The sequence below is a fragment of the Paroedura picta genome, chromosome 11, assembly GCF_049243985.1.
Source record: "Paroedura picta isolate Pp20150507F chromosome 11, Ppicta_v3.0, whole genome shotgun sequence".
Taxonomy (NCBI): domain Eukaryota; kingdom Metazoa; phylum Chordata; class Lepidosauria; order Squamata; family Gekkonidae; genus Paroedura; species Paroedura picta.
Genome location: NC_135379.1, coordinates 20170688 through 20197267, shown reverse-complemented (window position 1 = coordinate 20197267; position 26580 = coordinate 20170688). Strand labels below are relative to the sequence as shown.

Here is a 26580-nt window from a genome sequence, read left to right as displayed (position 1 = left end):
AGAGACCACGATTAATAAGTAGTAAAAATCTGCCACCCAATGAAAGATTGGCCATGCAATATACAAACACACCTGCTTGGGAAGCTGCATCGACTGCAGCATCTACTAGGCCTAGGAGAACAGAAAAACAAAACAAAAACAAAAACAAGAAGCAAAAGTAATTCACATGCCATCTATAGCTTTCTCAAGGTGTAATACTCTATGAGAAAAATGAAGCTGAAGATAAAATGTGTAGTTCAGTGAAAATGCCTGATAAGGTAAGAAATGTGTCATTAATCTATTAAGTATGAGAGTTATATTATTTGCCAATAATTTCAATGTGAAAATTACATTTGGTTCTTCTAAATAGTGAACAGTTAACAGTACCATGAACATTGTACTATAAATTCATAATAATGCACCTGCTACTGGAACTAATGATTGTAGAATTACTGTGAAACAGAAAAACAAAAAAATATACCTATTCAAAAGTAATGAATAGCGGGCAATAATTATTCTTGTTTCTGCATCATTTTTTGTTTAAAAGATAACACTTCATAAGCAACTTAGAGAGATCATACTGCTAAATCAACTTTAGATTATTTTACCACATTAAGTGAATAGTCTCTCAAAAAGATGTTATTTTTTTTTACTGAAAGCAGGATTAAAACATGAATTTGCTTTAAGAAGAGAAAACACGTTTAGTAAACAAATTTATTAAAAATTAATTATGTGTTCTCTTTCTACAGAATGTCCATCCCAAAACCTTTCCTGAAAATATCGAGATTTTTCTAATTATACTTGACTGTGAAGGTTTTCAATCTTAGCACACCAAGGCAGGTGTTTATACTGTGTGGCTACAATTAAAATATTTGGTTTGACTAAACGATAAACAAATTTCAAGCCTCAGTTCAGGTATGAATTTCTTTGGGCGACCTTTGGCAAATACTATGAGGGAAAATGCTGAGCATTTTGAAGCAAGGATGAGGAGAAAAAAACTACAACAGGAGGCCAACTCAGATACTTAAGTAAATACTACCCAGTGATTTCATTTTGCAGTAAAAAAACCCCTAGGTGCTATCCTTAGGTATCAGACAAAATTTGAAAGTTGTTAGCCCTCTCACATTGCTCAGTGTGAGGTGAGAAACGCAAAGCAAAGCTGGGTGAGTGGGATCAAGGATAACTGATACATTTGGGGTTAAGAAAGATATTCTTTCCTCCAAGTTTTACCACCTATCTCATCTTGACTTCAGAGGTTGCTGAACCTTTCCTCAATTATCTGAAACATCTGAAACTGAGGTGTACTTGTCCCATGGCACACTCTGTTCTCTCTTGATTGCATGGATTGCTTTGAGAGATGTGGACCGTTCTGTCACAAAAAAGAGCAGCTGGCCTTAAAGACCTTCCCCGTCCCTACCTCTACAATTCTATGAACATTCATGAAATGCTACAAGATATTACAAAGGCAAACCAGAACTCATATTTGGGAGACTGTTGGGAATACATACGTTGTTCTACTGGTCCCGCATCAGCTTTCATAGCATCCTTTTGTCTGAAGAGCAACTCCTTTTCTTCCTGAAGCTGCTGCCTCTCAGCCTCTAGTTCCTGTAATTTGTTACCTGTACAAAGGAGGTCTTGCTCAAGATGTTCAATCACATCTGTTTTTTCCTGGATTTGCTTTTCCAGAAGTGATTTTTCATCTGCATAACCATCAATAAGACCTGTAGAAGAACGGAAAAGATTAATCAAGAATGGTCATTTTCAAGTTATTGTTATTGTTATGTGCGAAGTCGTGTCCGACCCATCGCGACCCCATGGACAATGATCCTCCAGGCCCTCCAAGTATCATTTTCAAGTAGGTACATCAAAATTACAGCAGGGGAAAAAAATGGAAGCCTCTTTCCAGAACAAGTTAACATTACATGACTACACATGGCAAATGTGGAATTTTCATCTTAAAAGCTTCTTCCTAAAACAGAGGTTAGGGCCTCTTGTGATGCAGAGTGGTAAGGCAGCAGACATGCTGTCTGAAGCTCTGCCCATGAGGCTGAGAGTTCGATCCCAGCAGCCGCTCAAGGTTGACTCAGCCTTCCATCCTTCCGAGGTCGGTAAAATGAGTACCCAGCTTGCTGGGGGGTAAAACGGTAATGACTGGGGAAGGCACTGGCAAACCACCCCGTATTGAGTCTGCCATGAAAATGCTAAAGGGCGTCACCCCAAGGGTCAGACATGACTCGGTGCTTGCACAGGGGATACCTTTACCTTTAAAACAGAGGTTGCATTCACACATGGATATTATACCAATGCTGGCAATTCCTTTGTGGGCCATCCTGTTATAAAGATCTGACGCCATGACAGTGTACAGCAGGGGTAGTCAAACTGCAGCCCTCCAGATGTCCATGGACTACAATTCCCAGGAGCCCCTGCCAGCATCCGCTGGCAGGGGCTCCTGGGAATTGTAGTCCATGGACATCTGGAGGGCCGCAGTTTGACTACCCCTGCTGTACAGTATTAAGAATGCAGCCTCTATGTTTATTTCTCCATAATCGGCCCCCAACCTATGGTTCAAGGAATTCAAAATTAAATAAAGATTCAAATACTATTTTAACATTCTCTTCTACTGATGTGGCCACTGGTCCCTGAAGAGGGTGGATGCATCTTAGTCTGGTGTCTCAGTAATGACCATTCCACTGTCAGTGACTCTGCTAGGAGTTTAGCCTCTTGACAGAGGTGAAACAAAAACTCCTTATTGTGTTGCTTCATGACACACACAAGCCCCCTCACCACCTTAAGGTATGTGTCCAAGGGCAAGATCACTAATATCCTAACACTGAATCTGTTATTTTGGGGATGCATGATTTACCAGCAATTTGTGATGCTTGCCAAAAACGTGTCCATTTTAAAGTTATGTTCACCCACCACTGTTTAAATACATCACACACAAGTTATGGCAACATATTTCTGCATTACGGATTTTTTTTGTAGCACAGGAGTTATTCATTTATTCACTTCCTGATTACAGCAGGTGCATCATTACAAGGTATTTCAACAAGCCTTCACAAGTTGATTGTTTCACAGCTGAGCAAATGAGGCGGAGGAGGAAGAGGACACTTCAATACCAGCAGTCATATAAATATAACTTAAAGGAATGTGGTAAGAGAGGGTTTATAAACATGCAGGTTTTGATGTAGGCAATTCACTGAGGGAGTCAAGTGTTTTTCTTGGGGGGGGGGCAAGCAAAGGCATTTTTAAGAGAATGCAGATCTAAAGAACATTATAACTTGTCCCACCAGCAGAGCATAACATTCCAGGTTCTCCTGTATTATTATTCCTGCACCCCTTTATGCCTCACTGCTCTAAATTAGATCTCTTCTAAGTGGAATCGGAATTCCTGTATTTGGCTAGATTCCAAAGAATTACTTTAGGTGCACTGGAGGGTCTATTCAAGCCCACTGGAATTTGTTTCTTTGAACAGCTGATTCCCATGGCAGACTGCTTTTGATAGTCTCTTTAGCTTTTTGGAATGAGGAGTTATCCTTGGGGCATAGAAAAAGATGTGTTTTTCTGTAACATGAGATTGGGAGTTTGTCTCTATATAAAAGAATATGGCATAGCAAAATATATATATTAACAATATAAGTTAGCTGTGATTCTTAGTACCAGCGCGCTACCAATCAAAATCCAGAAGTCAGTAACAGTTATACTACCGGATCAAGTAAGAAAAATAGCAACTTAAAAAAAACACAACAAAACATTAATCCTGTACTGGTTAGAATTCTGGCTAGCAGTTTTAATGGGGAAATATTTTGAATTAAGCAAGGGACGGAGGGAAAGCGCTTCATTCTTCTAGTACTTTGGACAAAGCTGTCTACCTCTGCATTTCAGTCACTCATTGTCTTCTGTGTGGTCCAAAGCTTCACAAAGGACAGAGCACTTGAGAAACGTAACTCACTCTACGCAGGCCTGCCCTTAGCCTTAATCTGGAAACTACATCTGGTCCTAAACGCAGCGGCCAGGGTCCTCACAGCAACACCATGGAGGGCCCACATTCAGCCCACTCTTCATTAACTACAGTGATTGCCAGTTGAATTCCAGGTCATGCTAAAGGTAATTACCTTTAAGGTCATATGAGGTCAGGGCACAGTGTACCTGAGGGACCACCTCCCTGCCTATGCCCCACAAAGAGCTTTATGCTCTGCCACCACCAACCAGCTAATGATCCCTGGCCCTAAAGAAGTCTATCTGGCCTCAACAGTTCTGGACTCCACCTGGTGGAATGAGCTCCTGATGGAGTTAAAACAGTTCTGTAGGGCTGGCAAAAGGGAGCTCTTCTTCCAGGAATTTGATTGAGACTGAGCGAAACCAGCAATATCTACAGGGCCCATGCTCCTTCCCTCCCTCCCTCCCTCCCTCCCAGAAATCCATTCATGCGTTCTGTCCCTGGACCTGCTTGCACTGTTACAGACCGTTACCTATGTTATCATTAATGTTAATATTATTGTTGTTGTAGTTATTTATATGTTATGGAAAACTAAGTTCCATGTAAACCACCCTGAGCCCCAGGGGAGGGAGGTATATAAATATAATAAATCAATACATATGTTAAAGTGATAATCAGTGGCATAACTTACAGAGGTGTTTCATTCCAACAGCAGCACTATCAAATGAGGTTTAAAAGTTTTGGTAATCACCTTCAAGGCCATACACGGTCCAGGCCCTGAGTATCTGATAAACCACCTCTCCACCTACACCCCAGAAACATCAACAAATTGGCGATCCCTGGCCCCAAGGAAGCTCGACTGATCCTGACCAGAGCCAGGGTTTTTTCAGTCTTGGCCACCACCTTGTGGAGCGAAATCCCAGCCGACATCAGGGCCCTGCGGGAGCTAAAACAATTCCGCGGAGCCTGTGAACTAGAGCTCTTCCACCAGGCCTTCTGTCGAGACAAGGAAACAACTAGAGCCCATACTATCAATCTGCACACACAGAAAAGAACAGGAACCACAGTGCAGAAAACGGAGAGAACTGTCTTATTGTTTAATGTTGATTTCTTAACCATTTCTATCCAACACAAGTACCTATTATCAAAACTGTCGTACAAGTTCAAACCAATATGTTTATTATAATATACTGTTTTCATGAAAGTTCCATTGTAAACCACCCTGAGAAGCAAAGGAGGATAGTATATAAATATAATATGATTAAATCAATAAATAGATTATTATATTGGGTCAGAGGAGCACAATTTTTCCCATGGAAAATGTGCAGTATGATTGTTGTATTTATGCATAATACACAGTAACGTTGTCAAACAAGAAAGACTGCAATAACTGTGTCCTTTATGAAAACTGAGACAACACTGTATTATAAATATTATAAAAGGGTGTTGGCTGCAGTAGTGTCAGAGCCAGTAGATCTGCTTGTGAGAAGGAGCATGAATCAAATCTTTTTAGCTTTTTATAACAATTGCTCAGGGGACCATGAGTAAACTACTTGACCGTCATTAGAAAATAATCACCAGACAGAGACCATTTCACAAGGATCCAGTTAATAACGTTCCTAGATAAAGGCTTGCCTATGTCTCCACTTGGGATGGGCTTGAGAGCCAAGCTCTGCCCAGCAGCAGCAATGAAGGCAGCTCACCCATCGCCTCCTCCCACATCATAGCTGACCACGTTCCAACTGAGCCGACAGACTTTGCAATGGGAAGAACTAATGGATAAGCCTGCATCAGTGGTTGTGGCTGATTTGAACTGAGGAGGAGGGGAAAAAAGCTGATGTTTAGTATCCTGCTTTTTTCATCCTGAGGAGGAGGAGGAGGAGTGACACCCTGTTAGGTAGGTGAGGCTGAAAGAGCCCTGATATTCCTGCTTGGTCAGAGCAGTTTTCTCAGTGCTGTGGCCAGCCCAAGGTCACCCAGCTGGCTGCATGTGGGGGAGAGCAGGATCAAACCTGGCTCGCCAGATTAGAAGTCTGTACTCCTAACCACTATACCAAACTTACACAAATACCTTTCCCTTCCTCTGTCCAAAACAGATAATCCTGTGACATTGGTGGGGCTCAGAGCTCAGATAGAGCTGTTCTTGCAGAGCAGGTCAAAGAAAACTAACTAACCCAGGGTCCCCAGCTGGCTGCATGTGGAGGAGTGAGGAATCAAACCCGGTTCTCCAGGTTAGAGGCCATGGCTCTTTAACCACTACATCATGCTGGCTCTCAGGGCAGTGGTATCCTTCCAACTAAGTTAAAAGGCTTTCTCTTTGTACCTTTTATCTTGGGAGCAAGCCATAAGTGAAACCACTTAAGTTGATCCTACTCTGTTTAGTGCCATAATTTTATTAGAAGTGCCAGACATTGCTAAGGCAATGTCACTTTGTACAACTAGCTGGTTATACAGTTTTAACAGATTCTGAGTCATACATGAAGTCTGATTCTGTGAGTACAGAACACACACACTACTTCCCTTTTCTAATAATGGAGAGCAAACTGAAGACAATAAAGTGATGAAAAACAAAATCTAAAGACATCCCTATGAATTTGTCAAGGCACAGCCACTCACTGAAATCAACCATTGGTTGCTTTCACCATCAACACACCCTTGGGGAAATATGGCTGTCCGTGTCCCACCCCTTAATGTTAGTAATCTCCAAGCCAACAAGCACTTGTTCTTCCTTTCTGTTCTCTGCCTCTCCTATGATGGTTATTCCTTTACCTTTTCCAAAGTGGTTTGAATTAATCAGTGGTTTACCAAGGCTCCATCTTGAGCATAGCTCTTGAAGCCAGTGTCATGCTGCTTCCAGCCAAGCAGCTTTTCTTTTAATTTAAAAAATGCAGTTCTGGCTGCAGCCACTAGGGGTGCAGGGAAGTCTGAGCATATTATGATTGGGTAGACTTCTCATTCTCCAAGACTGAAGCAAATTTACTTAACAATAACTGAGCCAGCATGTGATGGATGCTACAGTAATTGTCAGCCTGCAGATCATTTTCATACAAAAGTGTAGCCTTTCTCTCTTCCTTTCTTTGTACCCAGCTCAGCCAGATCTTGCAAAGCAGTAGCTAACATGTTACGGCAAGATTAAGACAACCTTGCTCTCTCTTAATTTGTCTTCCTCTTTTCCGCAGTTTTCTCATTTAGTTTTTACTTCCTTCACCTATTTTTCTGTGTCCCCCATTTTATTTTCACTTTTTGGTCTCAAGACCTTCTCATCTATAACGTGTGTGATGACAGAATGCATTTAAGAGTAGTATAGTAGCAAGCTATTGTTAATATTTTGAACAGAAGGCATGGGGTTTTCTGGGCACAGTACATTGCACTAGTTCTGCTAAGCTTGCAGGTCCCTCTGATTGATTCTGTGTTTGATATCAACTGGCACTGGCAAAATTGTTGGGCACTGTACATTTCACTAGTTCTGCTGGGCTTCTCCCTTGCTTGGATTGTGCTTCTGTGCTTGACATCAGTCCTCTTGAACTGGCATTGCCACAAGGGCACTGGGCTTGCTAGGCTTCCAATCTCCTGTTTTCTAGGACTGTGATTCTGTGCTTGATATCAGTCCTAGGGAGCTGGTGCTTCCACAATGGCACTGGAATCAGCTAGGCATTCTGTGATTGCACTGGTACTGCTGGGCTTGCAAAAAGTCCCCCATATCCAGTAGTTTTACTGCAGAGATTATCTGATTTGACTTTAATCCTTTGGAAATAACAGGAGCTAGGTTTCTTAATATATAGTCAGGTAAAGCTTGCTATCCTCATAAGTTAGCTGTGACTGGATGGTAAAAAAAAAAAAAAGACAAGTGGGGTGTTATCCGTCCAACACACCAAATATACTAGAATTAATTTTCAGGTCTACTTGTAACTTCCTTTCTTTTATTAATGGAAAAAGGCTATTTCAACCATAACTATCAGAAACATTGGCGAGAAGTCATTATATCAGAATTTGTTTATAACTGTGAAATCTTTAGACAAAAAATTGAAAATACTGTTGACGTAATGACACACAACAGCAAAACCATTACTCACTCTCTGCTCTGCCAAGCTCCAATGCCAACTGCTGTCTAGCTTTAACCTCTTCATCCAGTCGCTCTTGCAAATCCTCCTGACCTCTGAGCAATTCAGTGGCTTCTTGTTCCCGTTTAAAGGACTCCTGCATCAATTCTGTCTGAGTAATTCTGGCATGTTCAAGCTAGAAGGTAAGCAAATTAAAACATTATGATTTGACAATGTTACAAGGGGTTTTTTCCAAGCCTTAAAATGAAATTAATGTTGTGGGAATTTCTTCATTAAAATTGATAGATGCCTTTTCATTAACTGCCACATGCATCTCAATGAGAACTTTATGATATTTACACAATACAGCTAACGAGATAAGCAAATATCTGCAAACTATACTACAATGAGTCACGCGATCACATCCGTGTCCAAATGCCGGAACTCTGAGACTTCCTAGCTCACGTCAACCTGGCAGGCTCATTTTTTCTATCAAGCATTTTCTGCACTTTAAAGACAATCTAATACAATCTTTATCACATAATTACTTGGATATTCTCTCTTACGACACATTTTTCATGAAAGGTTCTAAGTACTACAGAAGAAAAGCAGTGTGGCATACAGCATATCTCAAATGATCACCCTACCTTATGAGAAATGTGAGTGCATTCTGCTACTCTAAAATAAAACACACGATATGCAAAATCAGTGGCCTGTATGACCATTTATGCACTGGGAACTTCACTGCCCCAGCTCCCATACGGGAGCACAAATCGGGGGCAGATGCGGTGCACCGGGCCAAAAGCTCCCCTGTGTGGATGCAGGAAGAGGTGGGCCAACCTGCCACAACTGAAACTCCAGCTTGCAGCCTGACATGAAACCTCCATGAAACCTACATGGGCTCTTTTTATATACTGCTCTGTTACTGTTATAATTTATATAGCCAATATGTAACTTGTACAAATTTTCTTTACTTGACCAGAGTTTTAATTAAAATGGAAACAATGTTACTTTTTAAAAGCATTTCCAAGATGTTACAATCTTATACATAAATCTTCACTACTGCAATGACCAGAAATCCTGTTGTAAACTAGTCTGAATGGGTCTCTGCTGGGGGGGGGATCATTTGTCATAATTTATAGAAGCAAAATCAAGGAAGAAACTAGAGAAAGCAATATTCAGAGCTATGGTCAAGGTATCACGAACTAGCATATGCTGTTCTGTTTTCTCATTGCAGCGAACCAATGAAAGTTTTTAAAAGTTCAGCCCAACTGGCTTGGACGGCATTAAGCTGCTGACATTTCACGTGGCACTCAAATTACAAAATGACACAGCATATATTTGTTTAGCAGCAGGATATGAAAAAGAATCCACGCCCTTGTTTTTAGAACTAGTAGATGTCTATAATGCATTCACATATTGTGTGCCTTATATACGATCTTCTTCAGAGTGTGAAGCTTTATCAAGTAAAACATTTTAATTTGTCTATCCACCATTTTAATACGAATGATGTGATGCAGCTAGCTTTGACGTTGCCCCATTGACGAGAGACTGAACCAACAGCAAACAGTGCAGCACATGTTGTAAGAAAAGTTTTTCATGGAGAGGCAAATATTACGCACAACACTCTGTATTGGGGGAAGGGGGGACTAAAGTTGTCCTATGCAGAATAACTCCAATCTAAACCTACAGATTTAAATACACTTAATCTGGAATATTTTAATACAGAATGGCACTCCATGAACTCTCACATTTCCCTTCCTCCTCCAGCCCACTGAGACACTCAAAGTTTTATTCTTAGAGCTCAATGACCCCTCAGTAGCAGCATGGGGGCAAACTGGAGGTATACAGTGGGAGAGGAGAATTGGAAGCCACAATCCCCTCTTCTGTAAATGAAAGTGCTGTTCTGTTGAAGAACCTGCATGGTGGGCTACAGGCCATGGATTGCCCTAAAACTGGAAGTAAACTCTGCTGAAAAGCCTTGCGTTGAATCATGATCTGTTTAGGATTGCTCTCATCAATACTTAGGAGCATTATATGAAATACACTATTGCATACCGCCAGTTCATTTAGGTGTATGATAAAGATAACTTTTTAAAATAACATTAGGTAACAATTACTTCATCTATTTAAATTACAATAAATTAGCATTTAGCAAGTTAGTACTGCTACAGCAGATAATTAAAAATCAGATGATAAAATCAGATCAAATTAAAAGTACCGTTAACAAAGTAGTGAACAAGCAGTAGCGGGAATTTTGAGTTTATGATGGTCCTTACAGTAATAATATTACGCATAAATGTAATGTTTAAATATTATATTAATATACTACAGTTAAGGACCTCAAACTTGTACTTCAGTCTTAAACAATAATTACTACCAGAATAAATATAAGCATCTAAAATACATTACATATATGTTAATTTATAACATTAAATTACTACAGATTCAGTTCTACTGTATAATATTGTCAATTTGTATTGAATTACTAATTATTGTATATAGAAAAGTACAGAGTAAAACATCTTCATACAACAGCATTTAAGTTCTAATATACTTACTGAATAAGGGGGTGCAGGCAAAGAAATTTTAGAAACAACTCTTAATCTATGTCTATTTTTCTTATGACTTAAATGAAATATTGTAGTATTTAGAACTACAGAATTATTTTCATCCAACCGCTCGGTGAAAGGAAAAGGATTTGGTAACGGCACACGAGATTCAACCTCATAAGTATCTTCTTCTTGGACACTTCTTGACTGCACGCCACTGAATAAATTTGATGCCCAATACGTACTGTAGGAATCCATCCCAGAATAATGGTGTTCAACAGTCAGCTCCGTTCCAAACAGATAAGGCTATTTTCCTTAGGTATGATAGGATTAAATAGTCTAAGCAACATGGCAAACTATTTCACCAGTTGTCTGCTGCAGAGAGCCAGGATTTATCCTTTCACACTCTTAAGTAAACTGTGAGCGCACAGAACGCCCAAGAGAACACAGAGTTAAGGGAAAAAGCAGCACCACCACTTGCAGCTTCATAGAGCTGTCATTTACCCTCAGAAACAAATCCCAAAAGGTATTTCAAACAAAACTGAACGGAAACACGAGGCAGGCATTCACTGTGACTTCACTGCTGTTCAAAGCAGTCAATCCATCCCCAAGGTAATTCCCGACAGCTGTCAGCTTCTAAAAATCTCTTGGGGAGTAAAGCCCATCATGCAGTCATCAAATGGAAAGTTGTTTTGCCTTTATTCCCTCCTTTCAGTGGTGAGGAGACTGCTTCAGAAGTTAGAGAAAACTCCTTCGTACTGAGTGAAAGGACAGCTCTCAATGCCTCTGTTGAGGGAAGAGGTCAGGAAAGGAGGAGTGGCTTGATTTCTTTACTACAGGTGCACAGTGCAGTTGGAATTTGAATTCAACACACCCACAATAAACCTTGCCTGACAAGATCCATGTCAGAGCTCAGAAACACAGTACTCAGCAGAGATTAATGCAGCAACTTCAGTACTGGTTTTCCCACCTCTCTGAGACACTGTTTTAAAAGGAGCCTCAAACTAATGACACCAAGAAAGTGTACAACAAAGAATCTTCTTCTGTTTAGCAAGCCATTATGGGAGATCATTAAAAGCAAGACAGGTGTTTCAGACTTTCAGTATCTGCCATCTTCCCAGCATTGTTTTGGTTTCTATTAAGAACTCGATGCAAGTCAAAAACAGGCCAACTCAAGACCACTTCCAGATCTTCCTGGTACAGAACATACCTTGAAATAGGTTCCAAAGGGAGTGACCCTAAGCAGATCCATTGGCTTATTGCCAGGAAAGTGTTCTTAGGACTGCAGTGTGGGAATTATAAATCAAGCTAGCAAGAAAGCCCATTGCAACCAGGAATGCAATGGGTGCTAGGACCCAGGGGACACCAGCAGGTGCAGATCTCTCTCACACAGCAGGAGCCATAGGAGGTAAACAGAGCTCCTTCCTAGCAGGGAAGCAAGGGTTGTGTGCAGTTTGGGGCTCGTTTGCAGTTTGTCTCTCATTCCCTGACATCAGGAGCCATAGCAGGTAATCAGGGGTCGTTTGCAGTTTGGCTGGACTCTCTGTGTCTCTGTGTGTGTCTCTCAGGCGTCTGAGAGCAAAATGGCTAGAGTCCAGGGAAGAAGGGCGGGAGCTGGAGAGGGAGGGACAATCAGGGTGTGGCCAGCAAAGCTGTCTACACCCTGATTGGCCCTATTCCATATCGGACAGCCAGGACACTCTCCACCCCCATGGCTGTTTCACAAACATTAAGAGGAACAATGGATAAGGATTGTGCTGCAGGTGACATGTAGTAAATAATCCTTGGGGAGAAATCCCAAATTAAATAGTAGTAATAACCAGAGATGATCCTGGACAAAACACAGCTGAGACAATTCCACTTTCAGCACTGACAGCCAAGCAGTAAAGGAGTAGCATACTTTCTCTGGTCATGCTATTATGCAGTCCTTATGTGCAGAGTTTCCCTTTTCCCAAAGTCCCTCGTCAGGAATTCAAAAGTCTCAAGCAGATGCAAATGCAAACAGATCATCGTTTAAATGCATAGACAAAAGCTACAGAAGCCACAAAGAAACAGCAAGCAAACTATATTTAATATAGTCCTCTGTTTGCAGCTAATCTGTTAATATTACTAGAGAATCTTTTCCAAAGAAAATACAGAGTTCCAGAAGTCAGAGCAACACATAAGCCCAGTTAACTGAAGTGAATACGTAGAGCTACAAACCACCTACAACCCAAGAAAACCTGGTTATTTTCTCTCCATTAATAATTTAGAAAAAGACAGTCATTATATGCACACAATTAGAAACTTTGTCATTGGAGGACAAATTCACAAAACAAAAGCCATAACTGTTATATTTCTGCTTTGACAATATCAGTGTGTCTATTAGCTTTTGATACAGCTCTAAACACAAATGGGAATACTTATGTTCGTTCTCTCCCATCTCTACCCTATGAATTGTCATGTCCTTGTATCAATTCCTGCATTAATCATAATAAAATCAGAGTCCAATAGCACCTTTAAGACCAACAAAGATTTATTCAAGGCGTGAGCTTTGAATAAATCTTTGTTGGTCTTAAAGGTGCTACTGGACTCTGATTTTATTGTGCTACTTCAGACCAACACGGCTACTCATTTGAATCTGCATTAATCATAGTTTGCTATTATATATATATACAGCTGCTAGCTATGTTTCATCATGTTTCATCATGAATGAGTTTCTTCTTAACCAAGTCTGAAAAATCTTAAGTTTAAACCCCAGTTTGGATGAAAATTCTGGTTAAGTATGTTTGTTGCTTGTGATCATATAACAATTAAAGCTGATGAGGGATGAGGTCAGAAGAAGAAATCACACTGGAGTGGAGCATTCCTAATCTCTTACCTTAGGTCAACAAACTGGCAGTGTTACATCTGTACCAGGCTACAAGTCTACGCTTAGAATGTTACTGAAAAACCAGGAATGATTTTCAAAACATCCACAGATCTTAAGAGAACAGTTCATTGGCTCTTCTTATCACTCTGACCACTAACATTATAACTAAGAAATATTACCTGATTGGTAGTTTCGTTAATTGCTTCCAGAAGTTTTTCAACTGCTGCCTGAAGTCGAAAGCTGATATTTAAAACTAACTCTTGATTTTCGGAGTCTATTTCCACTCCAGCAAAGCCATGGTCTGTAAGGTACTGGGAGAAGATGAGGTTTTCATCAGTTACTTCTGACCATATGTTGCTGACATCAACTTCCAGATTACTGCCATATGAAGAAAATGACTTTTCTGCAAAAAAAGAAAAGAAACCATGATGTATAGTTTCGGGGCTTCAAGAATGGTAAAAAAAATGTACACAGAAATAATGAATTGTGATTGAACAAACTGTACAAAACATAAATATGGCTATTCTTACAACTTTAAAACAAGATACCAAAGCAATAAAAGAAATATTTTGTACTAAAAGTTATACAAATAAGGTGGAGAGAACGTTAGTCACGAGGCAAGCAAAGACAGGCAGTAGAAAAGGAGATACTAACAGAAGAAAAATATTTTTGCAGCACATGACTGTTCCTATACCAGATAGAGTACCAGAAAACTACATTTATTTGGCTGAAGTCATAGCTGCTGCCATATTTTGCAGGGATGTTTTCTGGTATAAGCAGTTTCCGGTAGCAAGTTTAGGAAGTATAAACTCAATGCACCAGTATTACTTTGAGCCAGTAACATGAATAAATAATCTCTTTAGAAAATTACTTTTTTACAAATCTATTTCAATAAATGGCTTGCTAATTTTAAGAGTTGGAACAAAAACAGACATTGTAGCTCTTTTGATACATAGGGATTTAGGGTACAATCCCTTGCAAACTTACTCATGAGTAAGCAGTATCAAAAAGACTGAGAAAAGCAGGAACAAATATTTACAAACAAGGATATTGGGTGGTTACTTCTAACCATGGAGTGGCCTACATGGAAACAATTATTGCCCCATGCTTTTGATATTACCCATCCAGTAATAATTTAATGCATCAACCCATTACTATAACAGTGATTTAAAAAACACTGCCATGCTGTTATCTTTAGTCACCATTGTCCTTTATTAGTCCACATCTGCATCTTTTGTTTTAGAAGTAAGAAGAAGAGTTGGTTTTATACCCAGCTTTTCACTGCCCAAAGGAGTCTCAAAGCAGTTTGCAATTGCCTTCCCTTCCTCTCCCCTCTCCCCCTTCCCTTCCTCTCCCCCTGTAAGGTAGATGAGGCTGAGAGAGCTTCTGACATAACTGCCTAGTCAGAACAGCACTATCAGGGTTGTGATGTGCCCAAGATGACCCAGCTGGCTGCACGTGGAGGAGTGTAGAATCAACCCCGGCTTGCCAGATTAGAAGCTGCCACTACAACATGCTGGCTATTATTGCAATGTCAGCAACAGTTTTATCTGAGGTTTTCCACGCATATAGCATTAAACAACTCATGTTTGGAAAAAGAAAAATTAACAGTGTGGTCCTACTACTTCCCTTTTGTTGAGCTGGTTATTATCAAATAAAAAAATGCATTCTTATGTACTTTTTAAAGTGCTGTTTTGGAGCTGATGTACCATCGTTACTAATGTAACATCACTGAAATATTTTCCTTAATGTTAACTACTGTTTCATATCTCCTTTTAGGTTTTGGAAGGCTAACATAAATTTAATAAAACTCCATGAAAAACACAACAGCTGTGTGTGAATGAAATGAATAACTGGATGAACTTAATTTACATTTGCATGGCACCTTTCATCTATACAGGATTTCAAAGCACTTTACATGCCCTGCAGAATCCAACTCAAACACATTAAGATGCAGCTTCCAAAGGGATCGCTGGCAATTACTTTCAGCCAACACAATGTTTAGAATGGATTTGGAGCAAAGAAATGTTTTAAAAGTTCCAAACCCCTGAAAAAAAGGTTCGCTACAGACGTGCCCATTCATCCTTTTATAATAATATACAAATATGATTATTCAACACCCAGGAGGTAAAGGGCCTCTGGATGCCAGTATACTGCAGGAGCTTTAATATCCTCAGAGTAGAAAGGACCTTTGAGATGTACATCCAAGATACTGTGTCAATGCTATACCAATGCATTGGTTAAGGCTGAGTTGAGGGAAGAACACCCCAGACTGAGCCACCAACACCACTTACTGACACAACTGATGCTCTCTGAAGTTCACCCATCTTAAGTGCTGACCAGGTAAGATACCCTGTTCAGCTTCTGACAAAATAAGAACTTGGAGCACAGTAAGCAGAGCTATAGAAAAGATACATTCAAATAAAAGGAGAATTAGTTGCTTTATATTCTTTTGTATCTGATGATGGCTCACAAAAGCTTATACCTTGGAAAAAACTGTTGCACTCTAAGGTGCTGCTGGACTCAAATTTTGTTATGTATCCAATGTACAATTGGGTGCTGATTAACAAGGCCAAATTCACAATATGTGCAGCACTGCAGAGCAAGCAGCAAACATTCTCTTTGATCTAGAAAACATAAGCCACAGTCACTGCTGTTGCACCCCATATCCCCTTCCCTGATAAAAAAGATCATGCAGGGTTCAGGGCTTGCTGCCCCTGCTTATAGGCTGTTATAATCACTCCTTCTGGCTCAATTGTAACTCAAAAGCAGGTTTTGTCAAATTCCAACATCAGAGAGACTTTGCCTGCAGGGCTGTGGTGTCCCTGACTCCCACCCTCACATTATTTTGGTCTGTCTGGGCCTCTCTAGTCAACATACTCTGGTTCAGGACCATATAGCCAAGTTAGAGCTGTTTTGCAGAAATTAACTACAAATTAACAATGTCCTGCTCAGTGAAAGGAACTGTGGCCAATTGTCCAAGGTTGCAAATGTTTGTGCAATGTTAAGGTTTAATTCTCTGTGCTTGTCAAAATCTTAGGATATATATTCGGCTTTATTTTTCAATCTGGTGAGCATGCTAACAGTGCCTTCCAAAAAACACCTTCCTGGGTGTAAGTCCCACTGAACAGACTTGAGCACATTCTGAGCAGACCTGGCACTGTAAACGTTACATTTATGGAGAATTACCTACTAAAGACAAACTGAGGTGTCTCCATTTATAACTAAGAGTAAAATTTGCCCATATGAGGCTCTTCAATAATACAGCCATTTTTTCCCTATGTAAACTAAGCTGACAAATCTGTTTAGTAATTTGTAATGCTTCCTGTAATTTAGAATGTTTAAAAGTGTTCCTTGAAAACAATCGTATCAAATTTATTTTACAATACAAATCTTCATTGAGTCTGCTTTCCTTTCTCAAAATAAAAAAAATTGCAAGATATATATATATTTTTTTAAGTTCTCATTTCACTCTGCCTTACTTTAGAATAAGTTAAATATCTGTTTAAATGCAGGAAACACAATACTAAACACAATGAAAGTTACATTATCTGCCTCCTGATTACCCAGAACATTCAGTTAACTGGCATCACTTGGAGGGCAGGCTCCTCTCAATCAGCCACTACACACCTAGTGTATACACCTACTTCTCCAGCTCCCAAGTCTGATGACTATAGCCTCTGTTGGGCTTCTGTCCGCTGGCGACACTAGCCAATATGTGATCCTCAAGTGCCTCTTTCTCTCTCAGCTGGCTTTCAACCATCAGGATCCAGCTCTCCCAGAAGGCTCTTGGGTGGCTGGCCTGCTTGCTTGCTTCATGCATAGGATGAATCCATGGGTTGGGGGAAAGGGGTCAGGCTCATGCCAGCTGTGGAGGTTGTTCAAGGGGGTGGGATTGGGTTGCTGCAGATTCTTCTCGGGGGCGGGACGGGGGAGCAGTGCAATAAACTTGATATCTGGCACATCTGATTAACTGGCAGTGCCCATTCCACATGAATGCAGAATAAAAAAAAATAAATTGTAAGCAAGTACTATCCATCCCAATTATTTCACCATTAACAGAAGAAAAAAAACTGGTATAATGTGATGCCAGCTCCAAAAATCAATTTTCACAGAAAATTATATAATAAGTTTGGTTAGAATTCCTCTCCTCTCATACCACCTTGACAACTCAGCATATCCCATTTCAAAGCTGCAGTTCCATTAAGTGATAATCACTTAAAGCAAAGGTTTAAATTAATGTATTAATAAGGAACACGAATGTTCATATTATGATTATTTAAACCTAAAAGTCAGCCTTCAGTAGTCCAGAAAAATAAAGTTTCGATACAGTATGTATTATGCAACTACCAGGGTTGTTGTACTGTGTTTCCTTAAAAGTGTCAGGATTACCCTTCTGCACACAAGTCTTTTCACATTCAGAAAATTAATTCTCTGCCTTCCACCTGTTAGCCTTAACTATGGTTAAGACTTATAATGGTATTAGCATTTACTTCAAAATCTGAAGTTTACTTCAAGATCTGAAATGGAAACCTGAAGCCAGGGCCTATGTAATACAAGACCACACGTAAAGCTAACAAAGGAATGCAACTTTAAAAAGTATACTTTAGTATGAACTGATGCACTTCCATTTTTTTCACAGCAAATAATGAAATCTGTATTATAACACATATTAGAAGCCTTCATATTTGAAATCTAGCCATTTATCTGAAGTTTATGTTCCTTATATTTATGCCATTACATTCTATCCTCTATAAATAACCATGAAAGGGTCATCAGTGTTTATTTTTAAATACTGAAACAAGCCAGCACAAGTTAGGAAAAGGCAAGTGTAGTCTTGCGTTATAGCATACGTTCTTATGCTCCAAAGAGCGTAAGTGACTAAATTCAAATTGAAGGAATCTCAATCTCCACACCCAGGATTTTTAAACACTTCCATGACCTTCTATGGCAGGCTTTTGCAACCAGGGTTACATGAAACCCTGGGGTTTCTTGAGAGCCATGGAAGGATTTCCCAAATGGTGGGAGTTAATTTATTTTAATACTTTAAAAAATTGTTAAACGTTCATCAGGTGATATTTTTTAATATATTTTATTTATTTATCTTTACATTTTTATCCCGCCGCTCCCACAAGGGTTCGCAGCGGCTCACAACTTCCATGACTATATGCCATGTTGACCCACCCACCCCCTCCCAAAATTACCGATGAAAGGCCTGGAGTGGGTGGGAAGGGGAGGGTCCCTTGGTGGGCGTTGTGCCACTTCTGGAGTTTTCAGGAGTTTCTCAAAGCTAAAACAGTTGGGAAAGGCTGCTCTACGGCAAAGGCCACGCAAGTATTCAGGACATTCGGTACATTCACAAAGTACTTTGAAACTAGGTTGTGCGTCTAGAACAGACAACATCCACACACTTGTTCATTATTTAAAGTCCAGGATGAACTTCTCATGTGCCTCTGAATTCCCTTGTTTTCCACAGCAAGTGCCAGCGTGTGGCAATCTCTTCAGTTCCCAATCAACTGCTAAGTCTTTTTTTTTTGCAGGGGGAACACAGATTCCCCTGATGTGGAGGTGTGATTAAGTGAAGTAATCAAAGACAGCATGTACTCCCTCCTTTCTGCTTTACCCGACGGCCTCGCCCACTTCATCATCATCCTATCCACTGTAGTTTTTTTTTCTTTAAATGAACTAGCGTGAACACTTCTGGAAAAAGATATCCCCTCTCTTGAGCAGGAGTGGAAACAGTAGCTTCATAGGTGGGTGACTACCTGATCTTCTCTGCTGCCTTTCAGACTAGCACCAGGATTCTGCCAACTCTTATGCTAGGCAATCTCACCTGGCAGACATTAGTAAAGCTATGGCTGAATCAAAAGCAAAACATTTATAGACTCCAGGGCTACTCAGGAGCAAGACTAAGTCCACTCTCCCTTTAAGCCCTGCTCCTTTCTGCTTATCTCGGCCGCTTCTGAATGTCTCTACACCACAGCCTCCTCTCCATTCTACAAACAAATTCTAACCTTTCAGGTTTGGTTAACTATGTTGTCGTAGTATTATGTTCTTCTAACTGGGGTAAGCAAACACACTTCAAAACTCCAGTAGTGAATAAAGATCTGAAGTCCAACACATACGCACACAGACAATAAAATGAGATATGCTAGACTAAACATAATTCTAAGAGCTTTAGATAGGATCATATGTGCTGGAAAGACAACCAAATGACATTCTAATTAACAATGTTGAGATGATTCAACATTTCATTTCTCAGATCTATGGTAAACAAGTGAATTATAGTTGCTCTGCTTGCCATGGAATCAAAGTAAAGAGCATCAATAACTACTTGTACAAACATGACTATCATAAAACACTGTAAGAATGGTAGACTTGTGCTTTCCTCAGAATTACGAAATAACTGAGAGTGCATCTTTGGTCAGCATATGCTCTTACCCTAACCTCAGTCTGCAAACCTCTACCATCGTCTCTAGATCACTGTTCATCTCTAGATTATAATGATCAGCTCTGCAGGCAAAAATGGCTACTTCGGAGGGTGGACTCTGAGGCATTGTACCATTTTAAGACCCTCCTCCAAACCTCTAGGAATATTTCCAACCCAGAGGTAGCCAACCTCCAGGTGGGGCCTGGAAATCTCCTGGAATTACAGCACATTTCCAGATTATAAAGATGAGCTTCCCAGGCAAAAAATGACTGGCTTTGGAGGCCAGACTCTGTAGGATTGTACCGTTTTGAAGTCCCATTTCCAAACTTCCAGGAATATTTCCAACCCAAGAGTAGCCAACCTCCAGGTAGGCCTTGAGAGTTCCTGGAATTACAGCTCATTTCCAGACTATAAAGATCAGCTCCCCAGGCAGAAAGGGCTGCTTTGGTGGTTGGACAGGGTTGTTGTGCAGGAGTAGCCAACCTCCCACGCAGGTTGTTGTGGAGTTGAAATACATGAGGCCTACTGCACAGGGTTGTTGTACAGATGAAACAGGAGGCAAAAGAACCTCCACAACAGCATCCAGTTGCAGCCTCAAATCTATGAAAAGTCACAGAGAAGAAATATACATGGCTTGGCTGCGTCTTCCCTCTAGCAGCAAGGCCAGCCACATCAGTATTTTAAGTGAGAAGGGGCTTTTCTGTGTCCTCTCTGTCTGCCAACTGTTTGGCAGAAGGGGAAAGCCTCCCCCCCCCATCAAAAGGAAAGCACAAGTACCCCCACAGACTCCCCTGCATTACTCTTGGAAACACCTCCCTGGCCTCTGCCAGGGGCTATTAGAGCAGGTCTGAAGGGACAGTGGAGGGACTACACTCATCAGCCACCTGCCAGCTCTGTCAGTGGTCTGAGGCAAAGGGAACGGAGTTGTTGGATGTAACAGTTGGGGCGGGATTGGGCTGGTTGGGCTGTTGGGGCCGGGCCAATACAGAAGGTGCACACAGGGCCTGGACAGGGCCAGACAGTCTCCACCCAGGAAATACCTCCTTTGCCTCAGTCAGGGGTTGTTAGAGGCTTCCTTCACAGCAGGGCTGAAGGACGGGGGGAGTTAGCTGCCAGTGGCGGCTAATTCACCAGGCAACAGAATCTGACAAACTGATAGAACTGTGATATGAAAGAACTGTGAGGAGACGGTCAGGGGTGGATGCGAGCGGGGCCAGGCTGTGTGCATCCTGATTGACCCATGGACCAGATGTGGAGGCCAGACATGCTCCACCTAGGAGGCCTCTGCTCAAATATTTTAACAGAGAAGCGCTAAAGATATACTTGCAAAAAAAAAAAATCCTATTTACCTACCTGCTTCATATCCCACACGAACACTTGGTTTTTTCAGGTCATCTGTTTTTGCTTCCCATGAAAGACTTTTACAAGGCAATTGACATTTTGATGACCAATCGAGCAGCCCAACAACATGGCGGCCAATTGTTTCTTCTACAGCAACAACTGTCTTCACAACTTCCAACAGAATCTTAAGGAGTCTGCTGTTTGCTTTCTGCAAGCCATGTCTGTCCAAAGAAAAAGGAGAGGGAACTCAACTAAAACTTTTTATTTTTTATATCTGCGGACTAGATTTAACGTCAAACGGACAGTGGTTTATACAAATAATTTAATTAGAACAAGGCACTTCTTTATTCCGTAAAGAATAAGACACATGGGAATCACTGCTATAGCGTAAGAAAAAAGATCTTCAAGAGCTGCAACAGTAAAACAATTCTGTGTAGAATAAAACAAAATCAGAGTCCAGTGGCATCTTTAAGACCAACAAAGATTTATTCAAGGCGTGAGCTTTCGAGTGCAAGCACTTGAATCTAATTCTGTGTAGTTACTTCAGTCTATTGAAATAAATGGGCTTAGAGCAGAAATTGCTATACAAAATTATTCCGGCAATGCATTAAAAAAAGGAAAGACGTGCTTTCCTCCGTTGTTATGCAGTCTTGCTTGATAGCAGTTGTTCGCAGAAGCACCTGAACATTGGAATTAACTTTATTCAGGTACTACAATTTTTTTACTGTACTGCAGAAGCTCAGTGTAGTGGAACAGTGCTCGATGAAGGGTTGTTCGATAACAAGAATAATGCTCTCTGCTTCTGTGAGAGCTTGCACAAAAAAAAAAAAGCTCAGTGAACATGGTCTATTCCTAGCAAGTAATGCCTCATGGTTAATGAAACATGAAAATCCAAGAGGTTTCCCTCTGCAGTCAAACCAGATTCTACTAATTTCTTTAATGAGCATCAGAGTTGACGTGCTCACTATGGAGGGCTGGCTGCTGGCAAACTTACAGAATGACTCCAACATATTACGCCTTCTGAAAAAGATTCAGCAACCATAGAGTGGTATATTTCTATTCAAAATTATAAAACTACTTTAATTAGGGAGAGGGATTATGTGGTGGCATTTCTAATATATTTAAAAGAAAGCTGATATACAGAAATATTTACTGTACTTTCCCATCCTATGCATATTCATTCACAAATCTCAGAATTTAATGGGGTTTATTTCCAAATAAATATACATAGGACAGCAGCCATGCTTGTTTACTCAAAAGTAAAATCCACTGAAATCAATAGGGTCTACTCTCAAATAAGTGTGCAATGCAGCTCTTTGCAGAATTTTTCAAGCCTAAACTGGAATAATTCTGCATAGGACTGTACTCATTTTTAAGTTGACTCAGAACTATCCTGATGCCAAATCTGCATTTTGCTTTTGGGAAAATGTTGACATTAAAGATAGAATAAGCTAGACACACATTTACACGTGGCTCTTTAAGTTTGACATGTTACTAACTAAATTATATGCTTTATGCATTTTGAATACATTTAAAAACTCACATTAAGACTTACTTACATGTGAATTATATATCAACCCTAGTTTAGTTACAACAGAACCGTCACCATCAGCATTGCGGACGATTCATTATGGAACATCATAGTCTCCATCAGGTGGACAGAAGAACAGATAAATTTAAAATCTGCACAGTAGTGAAAGACCACAGGAAATGTATATACCTTAGATAGTTCAGTTTTAAATACTATGTTGGAAGCAGGGGTGCCAACCTCCAGGTGGAGCCTGGGGATCCCATGGAATTACAGTTTATCTCCAGACTACACATATCCATTGGAGAAAATAGATACTTTGGAGGATGGCCTCTGTGTCATTGTACCCTACTGAGGTCCCTAGACTCCAACTATAAATTTCCAGGAGTTTCCCAGCCTGGATCCGGTAGCCCACTTCTGCCATGCCCTGCCAGAAGCTTCATGGGACGGCAAGTTTTCTTGCAAAATGCAAGAAAAAAAATATAGCACCTTGTTTACTCTCCCAAGTCATAGCTGCTAGGCTGCAAGATGGAAACTTCACCATGACAGACAGTCATCTTATAAATGAGAGTTAGAGGAATAATATTATTGAACTAAATTTCATAGCCATGAGCAAATCATAATTTTAACATTTAATACACTGGTACAGATGTGGCACAAGCCATAAGCTATCAAGTAAGAACATCATTATAAATCTAATTAATTTCATTAAATCCCTAGGGCTTTTAAGTATGCATTCGCTGTGCAACAGGTTTTAAAAGTGCAAAGTATTATCAGGCTGAAATCAATCATGTCTCAGCCTTTTCAATACAAGCTCCGTATACCTTTCTTTTGAAAAGATGTCTGCAGAAGCTTCATCGTGGTTCCCTCCTCCATCTTCACCTTCCGAAATGCACTCTTTGGATTCAGTTTCATTTACAGTTTTACTCTGGGTAAGTTTTTGCAGTGGCAGAGAAGACAAAACAGACAAAAATCCTGTCATATTGGAGTCAGCTGTTCTGATACATTGTCATGCTGTAGAATGAAAGCCTACATTTCCAGCTTCATATATTTGAAACAATAATTAACCATGTTGCTATCAAAGAAAACCTTACACTGCAGATTTAAACAGTTTAGTCATAAGCTATGAGAACCTTTTGTTGTGTTAAGTAAACAGCTTCTTGGTTCCTTGTTGGGCGTTACTACAGCAACATTAAAATTAAAGTTCACCTTCAATACAATGCCAACTTCTCAAGCTCCACCTTTCTATTTAATCAACCCCCTTTTCAGTAAACCTGACATCCGGTAAGAAAATATCCTGTGTTGAAAACAGTAACAAGTAAAAGCACTGCTGCTGTGTTTGGTTCTGCCAGCTTCTAAAGGAAGTCAAAGTCCTTTATTACCTGTGTTTGAGTACTACTATTTTTTAGCTCAGAAGATAACTTCTCTCTGTCAGGTGTTAATTGCTTCTTTAGTAATTCTAGTTCCTCTAAAAGCATTTGTTCTCTTTCTGTGATGATGTGATCACTATCCAGCCCTATATTCTAAAACAAGGATATTGCACAATATTAGAAACAAGACAAGGAATTAGCACGACTCTGATCATGATAAAGACTTTTTCTTTTTACAGTTGTAACTATGGTGTTCAAAATAAATCCCAGGCAAACACAATCAGATCAATGAGCAGTTCTCAGACTTTAGCAATGAAGCACAAAATTTGAGGCCAGTGGCAGCTTTACGACCAACATATTTTCCCGCAAGGTGCATGCATTCATGTGCACAGCATATTACGATGAAAACTGCCATTATTATTGAAGCCTGAGCCTCCGGGGAGGGCAGTATAGAAATATAATAAATAAATAAATAAAATAAAATAAAATAAATAAAGTACTAGGGACAAAGCCCCTTGCATTCAGGAATGCAACGGATGCTAGACTGGGGGTGGGTGGAAGAACTCTGCAGATGGCCTCTCCCTCCCACCAGGACCTAGAAAGGCTGTAGGCCCCCGGGCAGGGAACTCACTGGCAGGGGCAGCTCTCATGCAGCTGGGATCTGCAGCCTCTGAGCCTCAGAAGGTGTGGGGGGGGGTGAGGGGGGGGACAGAAGGCAATTGGCTGGCTGCTGGACAGACAGACAACCCGGTTGGAGGAGGAGGCACTCAGCAGTGGGACAGCTGCCCTGAATGGGTGTTGAGCGCTGAGTGGCACTTAAGCTATGAGACCAGCTCCTCCTCCTAGGCCTTACCAGAAATATTAAGTGGAACAGATTAAGAATCTTTCTTTCTCCATGGTAAGTGAAATCCTATGCATTAGAAAATAATGTGAAAACCATCACTGTGATGACTGAATTAGAACCCCACCTTCTTGGCACCCCTCAGCCCATTGACATTTCTCGGGCTAATGTATTGGATCCCTTCAACTAATTAGCACATTTCTGTCTAGTGTTCTGAGATGATTCAGAAGACAAGTGACTGAAGATGGCAGCAGCTCTAAAAGCTTCAGCCTTTCTGTTTCTCCCCTGAGGTGGCAAGAAACTGAGAGGGATCTACTTTTGTGCAGCCTAATGGGTGTGAAACAGGCTTTCTCACGATCACTGCTAAGGGCTCGCAGACACTCTGCAAAGCCTTGGGGAAACCCAAACCCCGGTTTGAAAAACACGGAGTAACCATATTTTAAATACATATTAAGTATACTTATGTTTATCATAAAACAATGATATCTCTGAAACTGATTTCCATCTTTATTCAAATAATAATGGGAAGGCATAAAATAATTTAATCACAGAGAAACTGTAATCTCTTTTTATTTTAGAATTAAATTTTGAATGGCCCTCACAATGAATGGCCCTTTATGAAAGGAAATATTAATGTTTCCATCATACTGCAGAGTAACCAAGATCCACAACTAATTTTAAAAGCTGGTCTTAAAGAATTCTTAAGCCATGAAACTTGGCGACACTATGCTGTATTTACAAAAAATCCTCTACAAAAATAAAGAATGGTTTACACTTATAATCTAATACACAAGAGATATAAATATAGTTCTAATAAATAGCCAAGGTTCAGCTTTGGGTTTTGTTTGCTGGCATATGAGATGGGGAATACAGAAAGCTACTCGACCTCAGGCCCACATTACCTCTGCTAATTGTGCTTTAAGTCTATCAAGCTCTGCTTGGAGGAGTTCTTGATTTTCTTTCTGCCATTCCATTTGCTGCATGTGACCCTGCTTCAACATTTCTGTCGCCTGCTGATGTTCTTGATACTGTCGGACAAGCTCTTGGCGCATATCTTCCAAGCGCTCTTCATACAATAATATCTGCTTAGAAGATACTATGTTGGAGATGGAGTCTTCACTGTTAATCTGTAAATTTTATTAACAGTAGTAACAATTTGACCTTGTGTTAAGTAGGCTTAAGTCATGTGGTTGTATGAACTGCAGCCTACAACCTTACCCAACAGCAATTCTTAAGCAGTAGCTCCAACTCTTTCCCTTTGGTATTTGTAATTTTCTCCCCTTAGCTGCCTTTACCCAATGAGTTAGGAATTTCAAGACATTTTTGCCAATGGGGGGAGGGGCAGCATGCAACTGTAATCAAGGGATGGGAAATGTAACCCCCCCTCTGCAAATGCCTTTTGTCCAAGCCTTTGCACAGTAACAGCAAATATAGGGTTGGATCCTATGTCTGTCTCCTCCCTTGAAAGAAGGTTAAATGGAACTACTTTCTCCATTGAAGGATGACTGCCTTGATGGAGGAAAAGCGACCTTCTTTGTTGAAGGAAGTCCCTCTCTGACGGAGGAAGCCATAAAATAACTCAGGGAAACATTTATATACTTGGTTTTCTGGTCTGGCCATCCAAACTTATCTCATTCTTTAATTGTCAGTTCTTTCAAACATGCTTATTTGCATTTTGATGAGATTCCAAATTTTGCAATTGTGGGAT

At 40.4% G+C, this 26580-nt stretch overlaps 1 protein-coding gene across 8 annotated transcripts in view; it reads right to left on the bottom strand.

Annotated features, from left to right (window-relative positions):
* AKAP9 (A-kinase anchoring protein 9) overlaps positions 1–26580 on the bottom strand; it is a 105899-nt gene that overhangs the window by 32576 nt on the left and 46743 nt on the right. For 7 of the 8 annotated variants that reach the window (XM_077303840.1, XM_077303834.1, XM_077303839.1 and 4 more), the window contains 8 exons: positions 25775–25999; positions 24044–24184; positions 23486–23589; positions 21146–21354; positions 13542–13765; positions 7993–8155; positions 1488–1700; positions 73–111 (listed from right to left, as the gene is read on the bottom strand). In XM_077303840.1, coding sequence (XP_077159955.1) covers positions 73–111; positions 1488–1700; positions 7993–8155; positions 13542–13765; positions 21146–21354; positions 23486–23589; positions 24044–24184; positions 25775–25999 — 1318 coding nt within the window. The remainder of the gene's footprint in view (positions 1–72; positions 112–1487; positions 1701–7992; positions 8156–13541; positions 13766–21145; positions 21355–23485; positions 23590–24043; positions 24185–25774; positions 26000–26580) is intronic. The other variant, XM_077303837.1, reaches the window with a different exon arrangement.